Source organism: Hemicordylus capensis, chromosome 2 (assembly GCF_027244095.1).
Source record: "Hemicordylus capensis ecotype Gifberg chromosome 2, rHemCap1.1.pri, whole genome shotgun sequence".
Taxonomy (NCBI): Eukaryota; Metazoa; Chordata; class Lepidosauria; order Squamata; family Cordylidae; genus Hemicordylus; species Hemicordylus capensis.
This window is the reverse complement of record NC_069658.1, coordinates 322,671,124-322,690,592: the sequence shown is the minus strand read 5'-3', so window position 1 is coordinate 322,690,592 and position 19,469 is coordinate 322,671,124. Positions and strand designations below refer to the sequence as shown.

General features: G+C 44.4%; 1 protein-coding gene across 4 annotated transcripts in view; it reads left to right on the top strand.

Moving 5' to 3' along the window:
* The first annotated feature begins 17 nt into the window (after positions 1 to 17).
* Positions 18 to 19,469, top strand: part of PARP3 (poly(ADP-ribose) polymerase family member 3) — a 38,851-nt gene continuing 19,399 nt past the window's right edge. The window contains exons 1-4 of one of the 4 annotated variants that reach the window (XM_053296167.1): positions 20 to 882; positions 8,401 to 8,492; positions 10,011 to 10,280; positions 12,133 to 12,258. In XM_053296167.1, the coding sequence (XP_053152142.1) occupies positions 10,077 to 10,280; positions 12,133 to 12,258 (330 nt within the window). In that variant the 5' untranslated portion in view covers positions 20 to 882; positions 8,401 to 8,492; positions 10,011 to 10,076. Of the gene's footprint in view, positions 883 to 913; positions 1,388 to 8,400; positions 8,493 to 10,010; positions 10,281 to 12,132; positions 12,259 to 19,469 lie in introns of those variants that run through there. The other 3 variants (XM_053296168.1, XM_053296165.1, XM_053296166.1) reach the window with 3 other exon arrangements.

Here is a 19,469-nt window from a genome sequence, read left to right as displayed (position 1 = left end):
GTCCTTTCCTTCGGCTGTGCTGTTTTTCTGCAGTGTGGCTTGTTCACCAGCTGAGGGAAGCTTCGAGCCGGGCAGGCACCGGGAGGAAGGAAAGAACCCTTTAGGCAGTCGCGCGTGTGGAGCGCCCTGTGGGTTAACGCAGAGCTGGAGGGAGGAGCGGAGCATCGGTGAGGCCGAATGCCGGAGAGCGTTGGGAGCTATGGAGCTGGTGCGGGGTGCAGCTGCTCTTCGCCCCTCTGCTCAATACTGGATGAGTGACTGTGAAGTAGGGAAGAGGCGAAGCTACGGAGAAGGGGGATTTCTGCCGGGCTCTCCAGTTCACACGCGTTAACCTCAGCCAAAGTTTCCCTGACCAAGTCCGTTTCAGGAGCAGGAGCAGCCCCGTCCTGCCGAAGTCCTGCATTTTCTGGGAGCCACCTTGGAAGAAAGACGGAGGCACTCCTAGTATGTTTGATCTTCCTGTGACTTAGTGCCAGAGTGGCGTGCCTCCCCTGTGGACTTTGTGAGCCACCTGCTCCACTTCGTGATCGGCGGTGGCTGAGCTGCTCCAGCCTTGATTTGACTGAAAGCTGCGCTTTGAAAGCCGGGGCGGCTGCTCTGCTCTTTCCTTTCCTCGGGGCCGTGTTGGCTCCTTTGCCCATAGAGGCGTGTTGCTGCTGCTGCTGCTGCTGCTGCTGCACTATGGAAGGCTGAGGTCAGCAGCGGGAGGGGAGAGCGAGAGAGCGAAAGCGCAAGCAGCAGCCCTGATTGACTGACTGATTCCCTACTTGTCCGAGCTTGCCCTGCTGGGCTTGCCTTCCCTCTCTCTGGCAATCTCCTGTCCCTCCGGCGGGACTCCAGGAGCAGCACACGCACCCTTCGCTCCCTTCCTTCCCTGATCCGGTGAGTTTGCTGCTCCAGGCGGGGTTGGAAAACGGCTTCTCATTCTGCTTGCCTCTGTCTGGCTTGTTACTAAAGTGAAAGGAAGGCAACATGGAGCAGCATCCACAGCTGCCTTTTCTGGAACTGATTTTTGATTGAGAGAAATGCTAGGGATGGCCCCAAAGGATGTAGGGCCTTGGCAGTTTAATAACTGGCTGCTTAAGTGCCTCTGAACCCAGACCAGGCCCAATAATCTTCCTGGGGTGGGTAGGCCCACATTTGGCTCAGGCTGCTATGCCTTTCCAGAGCAGTGGTGGCATGGTGAGAAAGCTCCTGAGGTGGCCATGCTTTCCTTTTTGCCCCTGCACAAGTTTTTGGGAGTACATCTGTCTTTCAAGCCCACCTGTAAACATGACAAATCCTTTATGTAACATCACTTGGAAATGCTGATGGATGGCCCTCCGACTTGTAGACGGCTACTTGCTGCATTGCCCTGGGATTACCCCCCAACAACCAAACTAGAAAGGTTTGTATATTGCTGGGGGAGAGTGGGGGAGAAGTTGTTTTGATCAGGTTGCTGTTGTGTGTCACTGTTCATCACTGAGGGGGTCTGGAAGGAGTTTCCCTCAGAGCAGATTCGCTAATGATTTTTTAAAATAAGCTTTCCTTGTAGTACGCAGGCTGGCTCACCTGCTTGAGTACACTGATTAATAGAGAGATTTGCGGGCCTGTGAGCTAGTAAGCATTCTTATGAGTTAGCAGAGTTATTTGCAAGTCCTTGGCTAGTGCAAGGATAAACAACTGGAGTCCTATGGAGGCTCTTCCTCTGGCCTGGTTTCTAGCGGAAACCAGAGCTAATGGTAAAACTTGCCATACAGGGCATTGCATCACTTTTGGTACTTTAAATACAACAATAAAACTTCAAAACTGCATTGACTGTATCCGTGGAATATATCAAAGTCTGTATGCATTCTATCCTCAAAGTGTATGTAGTCTACATGTTGCTCATGTTCAAGGGAGAGGAGAGTTGGTCTTGTGGTAGCAAGCATGACTTGTCTCCTTAGCTAAGCAGAGTCTGCCCTGGTTGCATATGAATGGGAGACTTGATGTGTGAGCACTTCATGATCTTCCCCTTGGGGGATGGAGCCGCTCTGGGAAGAGCAGAAGGTTCCAAGTTCTCTCCCTGGCATCTCCAAGATATGGTTGAGAGAGATTCCTGCCTGCAACCTTGGAGAAGCCGCTGCCAGTCTGTGTAGACAATACTGAGCTAGATGGACCTGTGGTCTGACTCAGTGTAGGGCAGTTTCCTATGTCTCTAAGGTCTCTTGTTCATGGGGTCTGGCAGGAGTTTCCCTCAAAGCAGACTAGCTAGTGACTTTTTATTTTAATTTCCCTCATAGTATGACTCATTTGCTTGAGTGAGCTGAAGTAAGCTATTTAGTCTGCAACACCCTTTTTGGAACATACTGTACCTACAGCCTATACAGTACATTGTCAGATGGATTGGATAGGTTGGCTTAGTTGTCAAGAGGCCCATTCACGTGTTATGTTCAACACTTGTACAACCAGTATACACAGTTACAGTTATCTGTACCATGCATTTGAGGGGCTGTATCTATGGGATACAGCTATATCGGGCAGCAGTGATATAGGAAGATGCTGAAAGGCATCATCTCATACTGCATGGGAGATGGCAATGGTAAACACCTCCTGTATTCTACCAAAGACAACCAAGGGGCTCTGTGGCACCAGGAGTCGACACCGACTCGATGGCACACTTTACCTTTACCCATTTTCACTTTTAGCATGAACACAGGTATAGTCATTCACACAAACAGATGTAAGAGTATGCAGACATCTGTACACTTGTACAGAATAATGTCTGAGTTGAGCCAAGGAGGTGCTGATATGTGGATAGTCTTGCCTAATATTAGGGGTTGGATTTAATCCCTTTCCATTCTCTATGTTGCTAAATAGGGATGCTGAAGGATAGGTTTTTATACTGTGCTGAATGTGAACTAGATTCCACAAATCAGAATGAAAGTCACTTTCCTCAAGTCAAGTAGTGATGCCCACTTGAGCAGGGAGGCAAGTTGCCTGAACCCAATAGGGAGCAGAACATGAAGATTGGTTGTTATCTCTTAGGTCCTCTGGAGGTTTTTTGAGGTTGGAAATAGTAAGTTCATCTCTCTGCTCTTGATGTTGATACCTGTGTTGGTTTTGTAGTCACAGTCAAAAATATTATGTCCCAAGTTTATCCTCAGAACTTAGAAACTTGGTGAGCCAGGAGATCTGTAGAGTTCAAACAGTTCAGGGTGTTTTTGTGCAGAATCCAAAGATGATAGGAAGCTGTAGGTCAATAACAGCTAGAGAGCCAAGGCTGTTACAGTTTTAAAACAATGCCTCCTCTGAAACACACACACATCATCTTAAAAACATTTTTTTGCCTTGAAACTGCTATCTTTATTCATATGCTGGAGATGTCATGCCTTGGGAGCTGATATTGCCTGTATTGTTTGGTCATGTCCTCAGATCATGAGATTTTTGGCATGGCAGTCTAGTAGATATTAAGGCTATAAGAGGATATGAAATCACATCCATCTTAAAACTATTCTTTTTGGCTTCTCAGAAATAATGTAATAAAAGGTTATTGTGGACTTATTCATTAACAGCAGCTAGGATGAGTGTTGCTGTGTCATGGGAAGCACCCAATCCACCCCACTATTGAACATCACAGAAACCTTATAAATTAGACACAGATGTCTAATGTCTCATTTTATTATTTTTATTTTTACATTTTATATCCCGCTCTTCCTCCAAGGAACCCAGAGCGATGTACTACATACTTAAGTTTCTCATCACAACAACCCTGTGAAGTAGGTTAGGCTGAGAGAGAAGTGACTGGCCCAGAGTCACCCAGTAATCCATAACTCACTTTCATATAATCGACATGAATATGGATGAATGTTCTCCTGATACTTACCATTCTTGTAATTAATAAAAACAATTAGTTGCTTTACAAATTTGTCTGGAGTATTTCCCCCCTGCTTAAGGTGCCCATATTAAGTTAAATTAGACAGCTTACTATGGGCACTTTAAAGGCGGGTGGGATACTCCAGGCAAACTTGTTGAGAAATGAATTGTTTTTATTAACTACTGGAATGGCAGTGGTAAACCCCTCCTGTATTCTACCAAAAGAAAACCACAGGGCTCTGTGGGCGCCAGGAGTCAAAATCGACTTGACGGCACACTTTACCTTTAAGTATCAAGATAACATTCATCCAAATTCATGTAGATCATACGAAAGTGAGTTATGGATTACTGACATATACTGAGAAGAAGAGATTCTTTTGTCTATAATAAAATAATAGTTTGCTTTTTGCCTCAGATTTATTGTGTTAAAACTATTTGTATATATATTTAAGCTGCTTTAGTTGGCAGCCAACCCTATTTAGCAATAGAAATACAGGTGCAACTGTTTTTCATGGAATAAAGTTATGAATTGGTTGACTGACATGCCTAAGGGAAGAGCTTATTTTACAGTATTTATATCCTGCCCCTCCAGCACACTGCTGCTGAAGGAGTTAACATTGCTTGCCTAGGGTGCGGACTTCTGGCTGCAACTGTCAGGCCAAGGATCACACTAAAGGCAACTGGTTAGAATAAAGATGCAGCTAAACTGGTTCCTTGTGGGATGTATTGAGCTGTGTTAAGGCTATTTGTAAACACAAGTGTGGTTTGTTTGAAACCAGATAGCTTGGCAAAAGAAAGAGAATTGGATGGCTCCAGAACAGTGTTTAATCAGCAAGACTGTGCATTACAAATAGGGTTTAGGGATGTGCAAACATTATGACATAGAAACGTTTCTACTTGAAACAAAACACCCTCTAAATAAAGGGCCTTTTCAAGCTCGGAGCAAATTAACCCTGTTTCAATCGGAATGTTTCGAGAGCCATTTTGGAGGCCTGTTTTTCCCTTGCTGATTGGTTTTCTGGCACTGGCTTCTGATTGGCTGGTGATCTCCTCGCTACTTGGTTGGCTTGTTATAGAAATCAAGGTCATGGGCAACTGTGCCCTCATTGGCTGGGCAGGGAGGGGGAACACCAAGGACAGGAATTTCAAAATATATTCAAAGAGATTGGGAGGCAGAAAGAGCCCTTATGCCTCTCTTGAAGAGGATACATCAGGAGAAGAGGAAGGAAGGTGTAGTGAACAGCCCCTCCTCTCCCCTAAAGAGTGAACCAGAAGTGAACCCTGTCCTGACTGACAGGCTGGTGACCTCCGGGGTTCAGCCAATTAGCACACCAGGTGGGTGGGACCTAGACAGGAGTTGGAAGGAAGAGAAGGGTCTCCTTGTTAGAGAAAGAAGCTGGGCTGGAGTTGCAGCCAGACGTGTGGCCAGGGAAATGGCTGCAAAAGGAGGACTGCAGTTCTTGGAAGATAGGACTGCAACAACAACAACAAATATTTATTCATAAACCGCTTTTCAACAAAAGTTTCCAAAGTGGTTTACACAGAAATAATAAATAATAAGATAGATCCCTGTCCCCAAAGGGCTCACAATCTAAAAAGAAACATAAGATAGACACCAGCAACAGTCACTGGAGGTACTGTACTTGGGGTGGATTACGACTGCAGGGGCTTAAATTCTCCATCCAGGGGTTGGTGAGTTTCAAGGCAAAGGAATCCAGGGATTTTGGCTTTGCGAACTTTAGTCTAGCGAAAGTTAAGTCAGATTTTGGCATTAGACTTTTATTTCCTTTCATGTGCTTTGTGTATCCCTCAACCTGTTCTATTGTTTACCTTTAGCTTCGGCTGATTCAACAGCTGCATCCATTCCTCGGAGAGGATGACCTCAAAACAGTGGTGCATCAGCTGGTAACCTCCCGGCTTGACTACTGCAATGCTCTCTACGTGGGGCTGCCTTTGTACGTAGTCCGGAAACTTCAGTTAGTTCAGAATGCGGCAGCCAGACTGGTCTCTGGGGCAACCCGGAGAGACCATATTATGCCTGTTTTGAAACAGCTACACTGGCTGCCGATATGTTTCCGGGCAAAATACAAAGTGCTGGTTATTACCTTTAAAGCCCTGAATGGCTTAGGTCCGAGTTATCTAAGAGAGCGCCTTCTTTTACATGATCCCCACCGCACGTTAAGGTCATCTGAGGAGCTCCATCTCCAGTTGCCACCAGTTCGTCTGGTGGCGATGCAGAGGCGGGCCTTCTCTGTAGCTGCTCCTGGGCTATGGAATGCACTCCCGGCAGAAATTCGTAATCTGAAATCATTGCTGTCCTTCAAGAGAGCCCTTAAAATGTACTTATTTGGTCTGGCCTTCCAGAGTTTTAAATGATTAATTATTTTAAACTGTTTTAAATTGTTGCCCTGATTTTGAGGGCTTTTAGCTGTTTTATTGGTTTTATTGTGTTTTAATAGTTTTATTTTAATTGTTAATTTGTTTTTAATTGTGTTTTATCATGTTGTGAACTGCCCTGAGCTGCATCGGAAGGGCGGTATATAGATCTAATAAATAAATAAATACCTGTAACGCAACTAAGCTAAGAAAAGCTGAGCCTGTGCCCATCCAACTAGGATGTTGTAAAATACTTTGTAAGCTTTTAAAGATATTTTTGTGTTTTCGTACATCCATGTTCTTTGCAACTGGGTAACCACGGTTTAAAAGTGTGCTGCTCCAATATCATCGAGGGTGCTTTTTGAAGTATTCTTGTAATCTAATGAGTATTTCTTTTACCTGTAACTAAAGCTGAGAGAGCCACAGACCAAAGCAGTCTTTAGCATTTGAATAAAGCTTTTCTTTTTCTTTTTTGCAATTTTAACCAGCCTCTTCGAGTTGATTTTTAACTCGGGAAAGTGGGGGCTGGAAAGGGTTTTCTCTTGTGCAAGACACATCATTCACCAACTACCAGTTTTCTCACCATGTGTAAGCTTGCATGTGGAAGGTTTTTTGTACTTTTCCAATAGCAAAAGAAGAGGAGTCTCCCTGGGAGTCCACCCAAGCCCAGTGGGGGCCAAACTCTATTAATAATTGGGTGGTGGTGGCAGCCTTCAGGAAAGTTTTGGGAGAAGCCTTTGTTCAGAAGGCATAGAGGGGATGATTCAGCATTTTTCTTCCCCTCACATGGGCTTGCTCTGAGACAAAGGCTGGTAAATCCATTACAGGAGGATTGATTTTGTGGTTTTCTTTTCTCCCTCGAAGTAGGAGGTCACGGCTCACAATGGGTAATCTTCCACTCCTTGCTCCAGATAGACAGGAGGTCTCAGGTGTTTCAGATAGGTGATGATCCGTCCCCTTCTCCCAGCATGCCCAGGTGCACTTCTGAAAAATGGACCGTGGCAGGGGTGAGAGAGAGAGAGAGAAATATCTTTGTGATTGCTGTGATGAGCTCTAAGTCTGGCCTTTAGATTAACTTGTGCTTCACGCACTACTCTGGTCTGCTCTGCAATCTGCATTGTAAGGTGTACTCAGTCAAAATGTGGCTGAAGTTGCTCTAGTTAAGTGTATGTATGCTTGCTGCTAAGGGGCCTGCTGTGGAAGCTGTTGCAATGCTAGGAAGTTAGAAGTCTTAATTGTGTGTGAGAGAGAGCAACTTGTGTCAATGATGTTACTACATCATAGGCACTAGCTGGCAGTGGATTCTAGGTCAGTGGATTGTGTGGGGGGGTTGTTTCTTTGTTTGTTTGTTTGTTTTGCCATTTGGACTGTGTTTGAAGTGTGTGTTCTGTATTGGGAGGGACAGATGCCCTTTTACGGTGTGCTTCAGTGTTTTTGCAAGACAGGATTGCAAATGGCATTGCAAAACTTGTGTGCATGCACTCTGAGTGTACAGATATGGGGAAACTCAAAGCGCCCCATTGTTCCCCATGGGTGGCTTTACCTACCACCCAACCCAGAAAAGAAATGGGCAAGTAGGCAATTTTAAACAAATTTTTAACCTTTCTCCCAAACCCTGCCCCGTAGGATCCTATGAAAAGTGAAAATTTTGTTTAAAATTGCCCACTTGCCCTTTTCTTTTGTTGGTTGGGTGGTAGGTAGCACCCATCATACCCTACCATCCAACCCACTTTGGTGTTCCTAGGAGCTACCCATGGGGAACAATGGCGTGTTTCAAGTTTCCCCATTGTTCCCTATGACCAAAACTCTAAACATCTGGCTGCAGATGGAGCGGGGAGGGAGTTTGTTTCATAAAAACAGCCAGTTCAGCTGCTTATTCCATGAAATGTTTTGGCCACTGTGAGCTCTAAACAAAATGCAAATTCTTTTTCTTGCACATCCCTTATAAGGTTCCTAAGGCTCTCTGCTCTTAGTGTGGGCGTGTATGAAAAGGGTTGATCTCCCTCCAGGCACTCTAGCCATTTGCCTCAAATTCCTACCAATGCGCAATTGCATGTGAAGCTCTTTCTCTTATTCTGAACCACTATACAGTGTCATCCACAAAGCTGCTGTTGGTGTTTTTTACATATGAAATTTGCACATTCAGCTGCAGCATGTATGTATAATATGTGTGTTTTAAATATTTCCTAGATCTAAGTAATGTATGCAGTCATACTCATAGTTCTTAGTGCATGGGAACGGCATCCAAACCAGGCAGCAAAAGAAAGCTGAAAGTCATGGAGGTTAGTCCTGGCAGGAGCATTTCAGGGGTCTCTGATCAAATGCGACCACCAGTGTCCCAGCAATGTGTTGTAATCACTAAACCGTGGTTCTCCGCAATCTTACTGAGGGTCGAACTAGTGGATCCACAAAGTGATTACTCCAGCAAAATGTTGACTTTGTTGAAATTGCCCTTTGCAGTTGTATCTTGGGCTCTTGGTGGTGCAGCATTATTCCAGCACACATCCCTAGCAGACTATCTTTATCCAATTCAGTCGTCATTTGGAGTTTGTTGGGGGCAGGGGTTGTAGACTCCTGGGGCTCTGGAAATTCTCTCCTGCTGGCTTTGGATTTCAATCAATCAATCAATCAATCAATCAATCTTTATTACAGCCAAAGACCAGCACAGGATATAGTACAGATACAAAGAGATAAAATTATTATAGACCAGATAGATACACCTAATAAGCTGTGTATCCATGGCTATAATTAGCCTAAAAGATATTATGATTATGATTAGTAAAATGCAACTCTAAAAATTGTGGGGTAATTAATAAAATAAGATGCTACAGGCTAAGCCTAAAAACTGTAGAGAGATTAATAGAGTAAGGGTAAAAGATAATGATAAAAGATAAAGGATAAAACAGAAATAAGTATACAACTATTTTTAAAAGTAGGGCATCTAAAATATAAAATGGTTAAGATAACATATAAAAGCTACCAAGTGAAGTAGCGAAGCCAATTAAAATGACACAATCAGGTAAAATGGTCGGTAGTTGAAAGTCTACTGCAAGGGAAAATAACTGGCAATCTGGACCCAGCGGATCTTGCACACTGCCCACAGAACCTGGCAACATTATACGTGAGAGTCTGATTGTCATCTGAGAGCAGCATCTTGGTATAGGCTTGACTAGAGCGACCAGGGTATTTGAGAAGTAGGGGAGATATGAGCTTGTCACAACTGTCTTTATAAAAGGAACATGGAAGCAGCACATGCTCTATGGTTTCCACCTCCTCAGAGTCACATGGACAAAGCCTTTCCATGAGTGGGATCTTCTTGTATTTGCCTTCCAGAACTGCGGAGGGAAGGGCATGACACTGGGCAAGGGTGAACGCCCCTTATGGCTTGGTATTTCCAATTGTGCCAAATATGCAGAGGGAGAGACGGTAAATCTGCAACTATCTAGAGCCAGGAAGCCTGGCGCCTTACTTAAATCTGCCTGGTGTTCCGTGTCCAGAATCCTGTTTGATGGCCTTTTTCACCTTGTCCCAGCCCATAGCAAGCAGAAGGGACGAGGAGAAGCCCAGAAGCACCACTTTGCTGTAAACTGCCTGTTTCTATGAGGATTGAAAGTTATCTTGCAGGGTTAACAGGGCAAGGCCCCATGGACAGAAGGCTAGTTTGAGCCAGTGGTTAAGAATTGTCATCCAAATCCTAGCCTCCACTTTTATCATGCTAGTTTCCAGCCTTAGGGTGGCATTGGAGGGCTGTGGATTTGTCTATATGTGAAAAGAATGAATTTGTCTCCCTTTGTTGGCAGCTGCGTGAAAGAAGTGAATCTAATCTGCAGTCTTGACTTTTTGAAGAAACGGGTTGAGATTCTCCTATGCAAACTATGGCCCCAAAACGCAAGGCTGCTGCCCAAGCAGCCATCAAGGGCAAGAAGGTGAAAGAGGAACCACAGTCAAAGCCTGAACCAGAGGAAGACAGTTTCCGCTCCACCATGGAGTCACTGAAGGCAGCTCCCAAGGAGAAGCTCAAGGCCAAAATCGACTCTGCCTGTCAGCTGAGTAATATTGATGGGGCCAAGGTGAGAATGAAGCTCTGGCTGTGTCAAGTCTCCATTAGACATCACGGACGGCAGTGCCCATGTCACCTGGTCTTGGGACAGGATGGTGTAACATTGAAGGGAGGCTGCTGTACCCTGGGCATCTGGGGGGGGGGGGGCGGGTGGAATGATGCTCAGAATACATGAGGCTTCAGATTTCTTGATGCTTTTTTCCTCTTTCCTATCTAGTGCTTTTGCCTTTTGTTTTATGAGGTTCCTCAGTCAGTTCTTGATTCTAGTTGCAAGTGATCCATATGAAGGAGGAAACTTGACAGCGCCAAGAATGTCTTTCCCCTGCCAAATGCTCATTAGCTAATAGGGAATTCCTGGCACAAGTCTGAAAGTATTTCTTTCTTCAGGATACCTTTGCCAATCAGATATCTGCATAGTTCTTGTTAGCTAATTCTAATACTTGGCACTGGGATGCAGGTTTATGGGAGAGTCAAACCTGGATAGGAATTCATCCTACTATATTCTGACATGGACTCCATTAGTTGCCTAATTGACACAGTGTTGGGAAAGTCCTCTCTTATGTTAGCTCATGATAATTATTATAGTTTCTACCTTTTTGTCCTTACAACAAGATGATTATTGACATTTTACAAATGTTGAACATAGTAAGTGTAGCGGATTACAGCCTTTGTCTCAGAGCTAGCTCACGTGAGAGAAAGAAATGCTGAATCATCCCTGCTGAGCTGCCTGGCTAGGCTTCTCCTAAAACTATTCTATATTCCCGGTAGGTTTAAAATGCTGCCGCCACCACCCCTTGTATCAACAGAGCTTGAACCTCTCTGGGCTTGGGATGTGCTCTTGCACAAGTACAAAAATCTTCCGCATGCAAGCCTGCATGTGGCGAGAAAATTGATAGCTTCTGACCGTTTGAGGATGTGATTGCACCAGAGAAATCCCCCTTCAGCTACCCCTTTTCCTGAGTTAAAAACCAACTCGAAAAGGCCTTTAAGTAGAAAAGAACTAAAAAACCCAGTTTTATTCAATTACTACAGACTGCTTCTGTATGAAGCTTTTTCAGCTTTAAATACAGTTAAAAATACTTAGTAACAAAAATATGTTGTCTCTAGAAGTAAAAGTAAAGTTGTGCCCTTGAGTTGGTGTCAGCTCCTGGCTTTAGGCTAGCTTAAATGTTTATAGAGTCTTTTGCAACGCCCTAGGTAGGATGGGCATAGGCTAGTGTTTCTTACCTTAATTACATTAAAGTTAAACCATAATAGACCAGTATGAGGAATATGCAGAAACATGCACACTAAAGAAATACAAATTTCTAATGCAAAGTCTGACTAAACAAACTTTTCCCTAAATTAATCTTCCCGAAGCCAAAGCTCAGGCTTCCTTTCCTTGAACTTGCCAAACTCCAGATGAGAATTCAAGCTTCCTGCCCTCCTATCTTTCAAGGATCTGCAGAGTCATTCTCCTGCAGCCAACTTCCATGGCCTCATGTCCTCCTGTGCACCTCCTGCCAAGCTTCTTTTTAACAAAGACCTTCCTGGCAACAGCCCTCTAGGTCCCACCCACCCTGGTATGCTGATTGGCTGAGCCCTGGAGTTCACCAGCCTGCCAGTCAAGACAGGGTTCACTTTCAGTTAACTCGTTAGGGGGAGGGGAGTCTGATCACTACAGTCGGTGATACAATGATTTGCTCAGTGCCATCTGGTGAGTCCCCATCTGAATAGGTAAAGAGGTCAAAGGATATCACTTTGTCTTTTTGGCTAGAATGGCCTATCCCCATTTGCAGTAGATGCAGAGATTGCTTTGGGTGTCTCGAAAGAGATGCCCTCATGTTTCCAGCATACAGTAGGTTCCTCTGTTATGCTTTTAGATTCATGAGGACTACGACTGCATGCTGAACCAAACCAATATTGGATACAACAACAACAAGTTCTACATCATCCAGCTGATAGAGCAGAATGGGAGCTACAGCTGTTGGAACCGCTGGGGCCGTGTGGTGAGTCTCTTCTGGACAATGTAGTTACCATAAATGAAGAATCAGTGTTTCTTCTCTCAGTAATGCAAGGGGGCAGGTCAGCATCTGGGCATAAGCATCGTGGCTAATGATGCTTCTCCCCAGAGCAAACAAGTGAAGTTCCCCCAAATCATAGCCATCATAAGGATTCCTTCTGTGTCCTACAGCAATGTTCCCCAAACTACCATCTGCAGAGCTGTAACACATGTATGCCTGGAGGAACTGCTCACTAGGAGTGTTCCTTAGGCACATTTGTTGTGGGTTACATGTTTTCCCCAGAATTACTTCGGGCGCCCAACATCAAGCATGGCTGAAACATACCACTTCTGAATGAGTGCTGAAGAATGCTGGGATGGGGATTGGGGGCACAGAAAGTTTGCTTCCATAAAAAGCCACCTGCCAAGCTTTGCTCACTTGCTCTTTATGGAGGATCCTCATGAGGTTGTTGCGATCTTGTTAGTGCTCTCTGCAGTATCCCTCTCTTTAAAATGTTTAAAGTCCTAACTAGTGGCAATTTGTCTGTCTTCAAACACCACTGCAGTTCCAGCCTGTGGAGAGGCAAGGTGCTCTTGAGGCACCTGGCAGAGGACCATCGGTGAGGTAGTCAATGATATGATGGGTAAAGCCTGCCATTTCCAGGAACTGCTTGCACTGCAAACGGGGTCCCTTCCTGCCCGCCCCTCCTCCCATTACTTGTACACATCCCTTGAGTCCATCTCTGAGAGAAGCCAGGGCACATCCTGCAGTCCTTGGAAAGTTGGTGGAAGCAGAGGCTGCTGGAGCCTCGCCTGCTGTGATTCAAAGCAGAGGGGAGTGGAAGCTCGGTTTGCAACTCACCAAATTCCAGGAGAAACAAGGACTCCTGGCATTGGGAATTGGTGGAGGCAATAGCTGAGTTATCCCCATACTTTTTCACTGCCCAGTTTACATACATACATAATTCCCCATTCCCATCTGTGCAACAGGATAGTAATAATAATAATGATGATAAAAGGAGCAGTCCTAGGGTCTAATAATGTGGAGTGGCCTTGACATTGGCACCACACTTCTTGCTGCTGCCGCCCCTTTGCCAACAATGAGGTAGGTTAGCCTTGTCCCTCTTTGGGCATTACAGCCCATCACTTTGGCCAGCTCCACCCTTAGCAAGAAGGAGTTGCACTCTGAAGGACTGGGCTAGACAGGCTCTTTCAGTCTCTGGTTCCTAGAGCCCCTTCCCTCGGGGATCTTCTTAAAAGTGCTGCAGGCCCCCCAGACGAAATGTGCGCCAGATTGGGAGTTAGGATTTGGCTGTACCAGCAACACCTTCAGGCTGAGTTCACAAGAAGCAAGGGAATTGCAGTGGCTTGGAATCCCAAGGCGTACAGTTCTATGCATACTTAGTAGGGAGTAAGTTTCACTGAATTGGTTGAATCTTAAATTGCTTAGCAAACATGAATAGGGATTTGGTTGCAAGGCACATGTGTTCAAGGGGGCTGTGCTAGGAACCTTGGAAGCTGCCTTATACTGAAACAGACCATTGGTCCATCTAGCTCAGTATTGTTGGCACTGTGGCAACAGCTCTCCATGGTTTCAGGCAGGAGTTTCTCCCAGCCATACTTGGAGATGCCCATTGAATCTAGGACCTTCTGCATGCAAAGCCAATCCTGAGAATAGATGTTGTTAAATATTTATGTACCACTTTTCAACAAAGGTTCTCAAAGGAGTTTATGTAGCAAAAGGTATCAGAGTTCAGTGAGGCTTACTCCCAGGTGAATATGCATAGGATTGCAGCTGCAACATGACAGCAACTTTGTATTGATTTGAATTTCTAGCCCCACCATTTCCTCCCATGGGGCTGTGAGCAGCTTTTACAATATTACTGGCAAAATCTAGCCTAAATAGTGCTTGAAGGACCATTTGATTTCAACTGGTTTTCAATCATTCTGGTGATGGAGAAGGCTGTAATCTTAAGCACGCTGTCCAGAGAGTAAGTCTCATTGTACTGAATGGGGCTTCCTTCAGAGTTAACATATTTGAAATCTGGGTCTACAGCTTTAGTCCTAGGTCAGTTATGCCTGCCCATATTTGCCTTGGCTGTGGAAAGGTGATTGTGGGACTGCAGTGAGGACTATAGCACTATCTTAAGTAACAGGTAGAACCACAGTTACAGCACTGCTTCCAAGGACGACGTCTCAGCAGCATTAAAGGTCTGTATTGTGGAAACAACCAAAACCTAAGGAGCAAAGAAAAGTGTGGAATATATGTTGAAGAACCGAACGGTATGTATGTGTAGGTGTGTTGAGATCCATCCTCTAGATTCCATTTAACTGGTGTATTAGTCCCCTGCTAACTGGGCAAAGAGGCACCTTTTACCGTGGTGATTCTCTTTATTTAGCAGGGGGAGAGTAACTGGCCCTATCCACCCCCAGCACAGTACCTCCAGTGACTGTTGCTGGTGTCTCTCTAATGTTTCTTTTTAGAATGTGAGCCCTTTGGGGACAGGGAGCCAACTTATTTATTTATTATTTCTCTGTGTAAACCGCCCTGAGCCACTTTTGGCAGGGCGGTATAGAAATCAAATTAATAATAATAATAGTAATAATAGTAATAATAATAGTAGCTCCTGGGTTAAACAGGACCACCCTGTACCATTTACTGAGAAGCAAGTCCCACTGTGTTCTGTTGTAGAGCTCAGGCCCTGAGGGTCTTGTGCTTAAGCAAATTGACTAACGCCAGCATTGTAAAACGATTTACGAAGTTGTCAACATATTTTAAAGGTGGGAATGCTTGCAAGTAGATACATGAAGTCTCACTTGGCTTTGCCTACAGCTGTTGTGGTGTTTATGAGAACACTGCTCTACAGTGTTCCGCCACACGGTATATCCAGTACAGTGTGTGTGTCAGCCGAGCCACAGTCTTGCAGGTGCTGTAGATAATGGCTGCAGAAAATAAACTGTTGCCTTGGAATAACATGTTCCTGCTTCAGGGCAATAGATTTATAGAACACAGTGCAGAGAAATTATGATAAGAAATAGACATTGGGGCAGATGCTCTTATGTTTTTAGTGCAATCCAGGTCAGCTTGCCCTAGTGTTTATCAGTACAAGATGTTAAAAACAAGGCAGAACATAGAACAGGAGGAATCGCTATGCAAATGTCCCAAAAAGGAAGGTATGTCTTATGGTCAAGAATCCTAAAGGCTACCTGATTCACAGCCACACATTTCTCTCCTTATGAAAGGCAGGCACACAGATAGAGCTGTCAAGTGGTACAGGCAAACCTCATTAATCACAGACCTGGTATATGTGCAAAAAATGGGCAACTAAAGGGTTACGACTATGGGTCTTATCTGTGGGTCAAGGGTGGGCAGAAATGACCTCAGAGGTCATTCCCACCCACTATTTAAGAAAGGGAGCCATTTCCTGGTTTATTCTTGTGTTTATAATTTTTTTAAACCATGATTTTTCACTGAAAGAAAATTTCAGCATTTGGGGGTCATTTCTGGTCAGCTGGAGACACATAGAGCATGGTAGGGCAACTTCACCCACTTCCTACCCATTATTTTTGCTCTTGTCGCTGGCTAGGGAACCTTTGCCCACCCCGATGGAAACAGAACTCCTGCAGATAACAGGGTTCTCCTGTATACACACAAGCTTGGCTGATTTGTTCCAAGAACTTCATTTCTGAGAATCAAAATGAAGCAAGTGTTACACATTTCTTTCAGCTTTGTGTCCTATAATATTGCAAAATTGCATAAGTCAGCTTTCAAAACATACATTTATGAGTTTACAATAAAACAAATAAATGCAGAAAACAGTGATAAACACTGTTATCTTTGTAGTGGTCCAATTTTCATTCACACTCGGGTGTTCACACATGCACGGAACACATCTCGAAACCTTCCAGAGCTTAGACACAATTCTGGCAGTAACCCTGCTCGGTTTTATCCCTGTCCCTCCTTATAGTATGTTCAGCATCTTACTGAGCAGGTAATGTGTACATTCTGTGTTGTTAATGAAATGTTTAAAATTAAACCACAGTGCAAAGAAGCTGCTTTCCTAACATGCACTAAATCCACTCTCTCAATGGCGTTTTCTAAGTTCATTGGTTTCCTAGGGACTGCCCAGGACTAGTTTTACCACCCCAGCCAGGACAATGGCGCTCCTTGATGCTGCAGAATAATCAGCATCAATAAATTTTGTAACAGGTTGAGCCTCCAGTTGAAAGCAAATGTTGATAACAAACAATAGAATCCGTGTCTGTAACAGAAACTCCAAATGCAGTATTCTTTAAGCCTTTTCTCGCAGGCTTCTTTTTAGGTCCAACTCAGCAGTCAGATCAGGACATCACAGGTCTAATGTAATATGGCCATCCTTTGCCATATGTAGAATTCATATTCCTACTACTGCCCTAAAATGATTGGTTTATTTCCAGCCCTGAAAAACAAATACCTGGGTTTGGGGGAAGTATAGATGCCTTTTTGGTTCTGAACCTTTCAATAGTTAAGGTGCACACACTAACTTGTGGTACCAGTGTGGTTTGTTTTGTTTTCTTTGCAACAATGAGATGCGCTCAGAACTTGAGGATTCTTTCAAGATGACTGACACAAAGTGTTTCCTAGCTGACATGTTGTTATCATATGCATATTACTTTTGCCTTTTTTCCTGCCCCAGAAATCCAAGTGCTTATATTCCCATAAACTAGACACATAACACAGTTACAGAATGGTACAGTATGCCTGATTCAGGATATGGGCTTGGCCCTTCTATTTGCTCAATAGTTCTTTCCTGCCAGGGTTTTCTGCATAAACTCTCTGGTTGGCATCCTGAATAAATTTAGATTAGGAAGCCCCTGGAAATTAAAAATTAATTTCAGTGGGGGTTCCTTAAGTAAATTTTGCCGGAATGTCAGCCTCTTAGCACTGTTGTTTGGTTACTTGAACTTTATCTTGACATTTGAAGGAATGCAAAGTGTTACTACTGGCTGCTTTCTAACTGCTTATGTGCTGATGGTTTAATTTGTCTGGCTAGCATCTCTGTACATTTAATTGCAAGGAGAGCCCTAAATTCAAGGTGGTCTGGTTTGACTTGATCACTCACAGTTGCCCCGAACCTTCTCTTGGGAGAGTCTTTTAAAATGCACTTTGTCAGACCTGAAGTTTCAAGGTTCATGCTAGAGAGTTGCTTGGTCACAATGGGGTTGCCTGGAATTGTAGGTAATATCTTCCAGTTGTCTTTTTCGTTCTCCAAGGCTCAAGTTTCATAAGGCTTTTATTTCCCGAAATAGTTGGTCATACTGGCATGTATTCTGCACTTGAGAAATTGGGAAGGGAGCTACACTGAGTCATCCATTGCAACAATCAACATATTTTCTTTTTCTTTTCCTCTCATTAATTTACAGCATGTGTGGTTCCCTCCATCCTTGCTTTGCATACCAGCACACTTTCTTAGGGCCTGGCACACCCAGGCTCCCTTTCCTTTGACTTTGGGTAGTGCAGGGGGCAGCAGCACACTAGGAACCTAGGAAGCTGTCCTCTACCAAGTCAGACCATTGGTTCATCTAGCTCAGTATTGTCTACACCAGGGATTCTCAATGTTGGGTCCCCAGATATTATTGGACTTCAACTCCCATAGTCCCCAGCCCCTGTGGCCTTTGGTTGGGGATTATTTTTATTTTATTTATTTATTTATTGTTAAATTTATATACCGCCTTTCATTAAAACAATCCCAAGGCGGTTGAAGTCCAATAACATCTAGGGACCCAACGTTGAGAATCCCTGGTTTACACGGACTGGCAGTGGCTTCTCCAAGGTTGCAGGCAGGAATCTCTCTCAGCCCTATCTTGGAGAAGCCAGGGAGGGAACTTGGAACCTTCTTGCTCTTCCCAGAGTGGCCCCATCCCCTAAGGAATATCCTGCAGTGCTCACATGTAGACTCCCACTTATACATGTAGTCTCACATGTAGACTCCCACAAGCTAGGGCAGACCTTGCTAGCAAAGAGGACAATTCATGCTTGCTACCACCAGACCAGATTTCTACCGACCCATTTGTGCAGAAGGCAGCAGCACACTCTCTTTCCCCCAGCCCTGGCAAGCAACTGCAATTACCAGGTAGCTTCCTCTTCTTCCAAGCAAGGGGCTGCTGACAGCTCTAATATATCAGTTGCAATTTTTTCAGAGACTGGGGAATATTCCCTCCCACCACTAAATGTCTGTGCATTTCATTGTGGGAGGAGCTGTAGCAGGAGTCCAGAGATCTTTCTGAGGAGAAGCACTGCAATCTGATCTCTGACATATCCCGAATGAGTTCAGTGCATAGAATGTTTCAAGGTAACTCCTGAAATTCTAAAACACAGAACAAGTGAGGCAACTAAAAGCAGACAGCTTAAATTAAAAATGCTAGGAGCACTTGTATTATGCATCTCTTCTTCAGGCACATATGAATCAGAGGAATTTTATGTTCAGACTGCTGTTAGCCAAGCAGAGGCAAGCATGCTTTAAAACCAGGAAATTATGAGGAATTGGGGAGTGTGTTAATTATATTTCAGTTTAGTATTCCTCGAGCAGTAAGGTTACACAACTCCACAATTAATCTGAGATTTATTCTTGTTATATAGTTAAAATTAGTCATCTTCATCTCCTGGTCAGCAGCTAGTTTACCTGGGGGCCAGTTTGAAAAGTGAGCGCAGACCCAGCATCTCAGCCTCGGCTCCTTAAAGTGGAGGAGTTCCACTTCCAGGAGTTCAGTTACCAGAGATGTCGCTTTCTCTTCCTTGGCCTCTAGGTTGGTCCCTGGTGGGCATTGGGCAGCATACATGGCACTGGATTTATCCCAGCTGCCTTCAGTCCTTGACTTCACTTAGAAAAGCTGATGTGAGCATCTTTTGAGAGATTGGTGGTTGCAGTTTATCAGACATTTTGTGGGCTGCAGCTCAGTAGTGGAGCACAAGCATTGCACACAGGCAGTCCAGTCTCTAGCATCTTCCGGTAGGGCTGGAAAAGGCCCCTCTCTGAAACCCCAATGAACTGCTGCCGGAACTAGATGGACCCCCCGTGCTCTGATTCCATTTAGGTTATATCACCACCACAGCCGCCGTCCTCTTCACACCATACACATTTAATGTCTAAAGCTTCTTGCTACGGTTGCTCCACAAGATGTCCTATTTATATCTTGTGCAGTTTAATTTGCATTGCTTTTAGCTCATTTGCAAGCCTT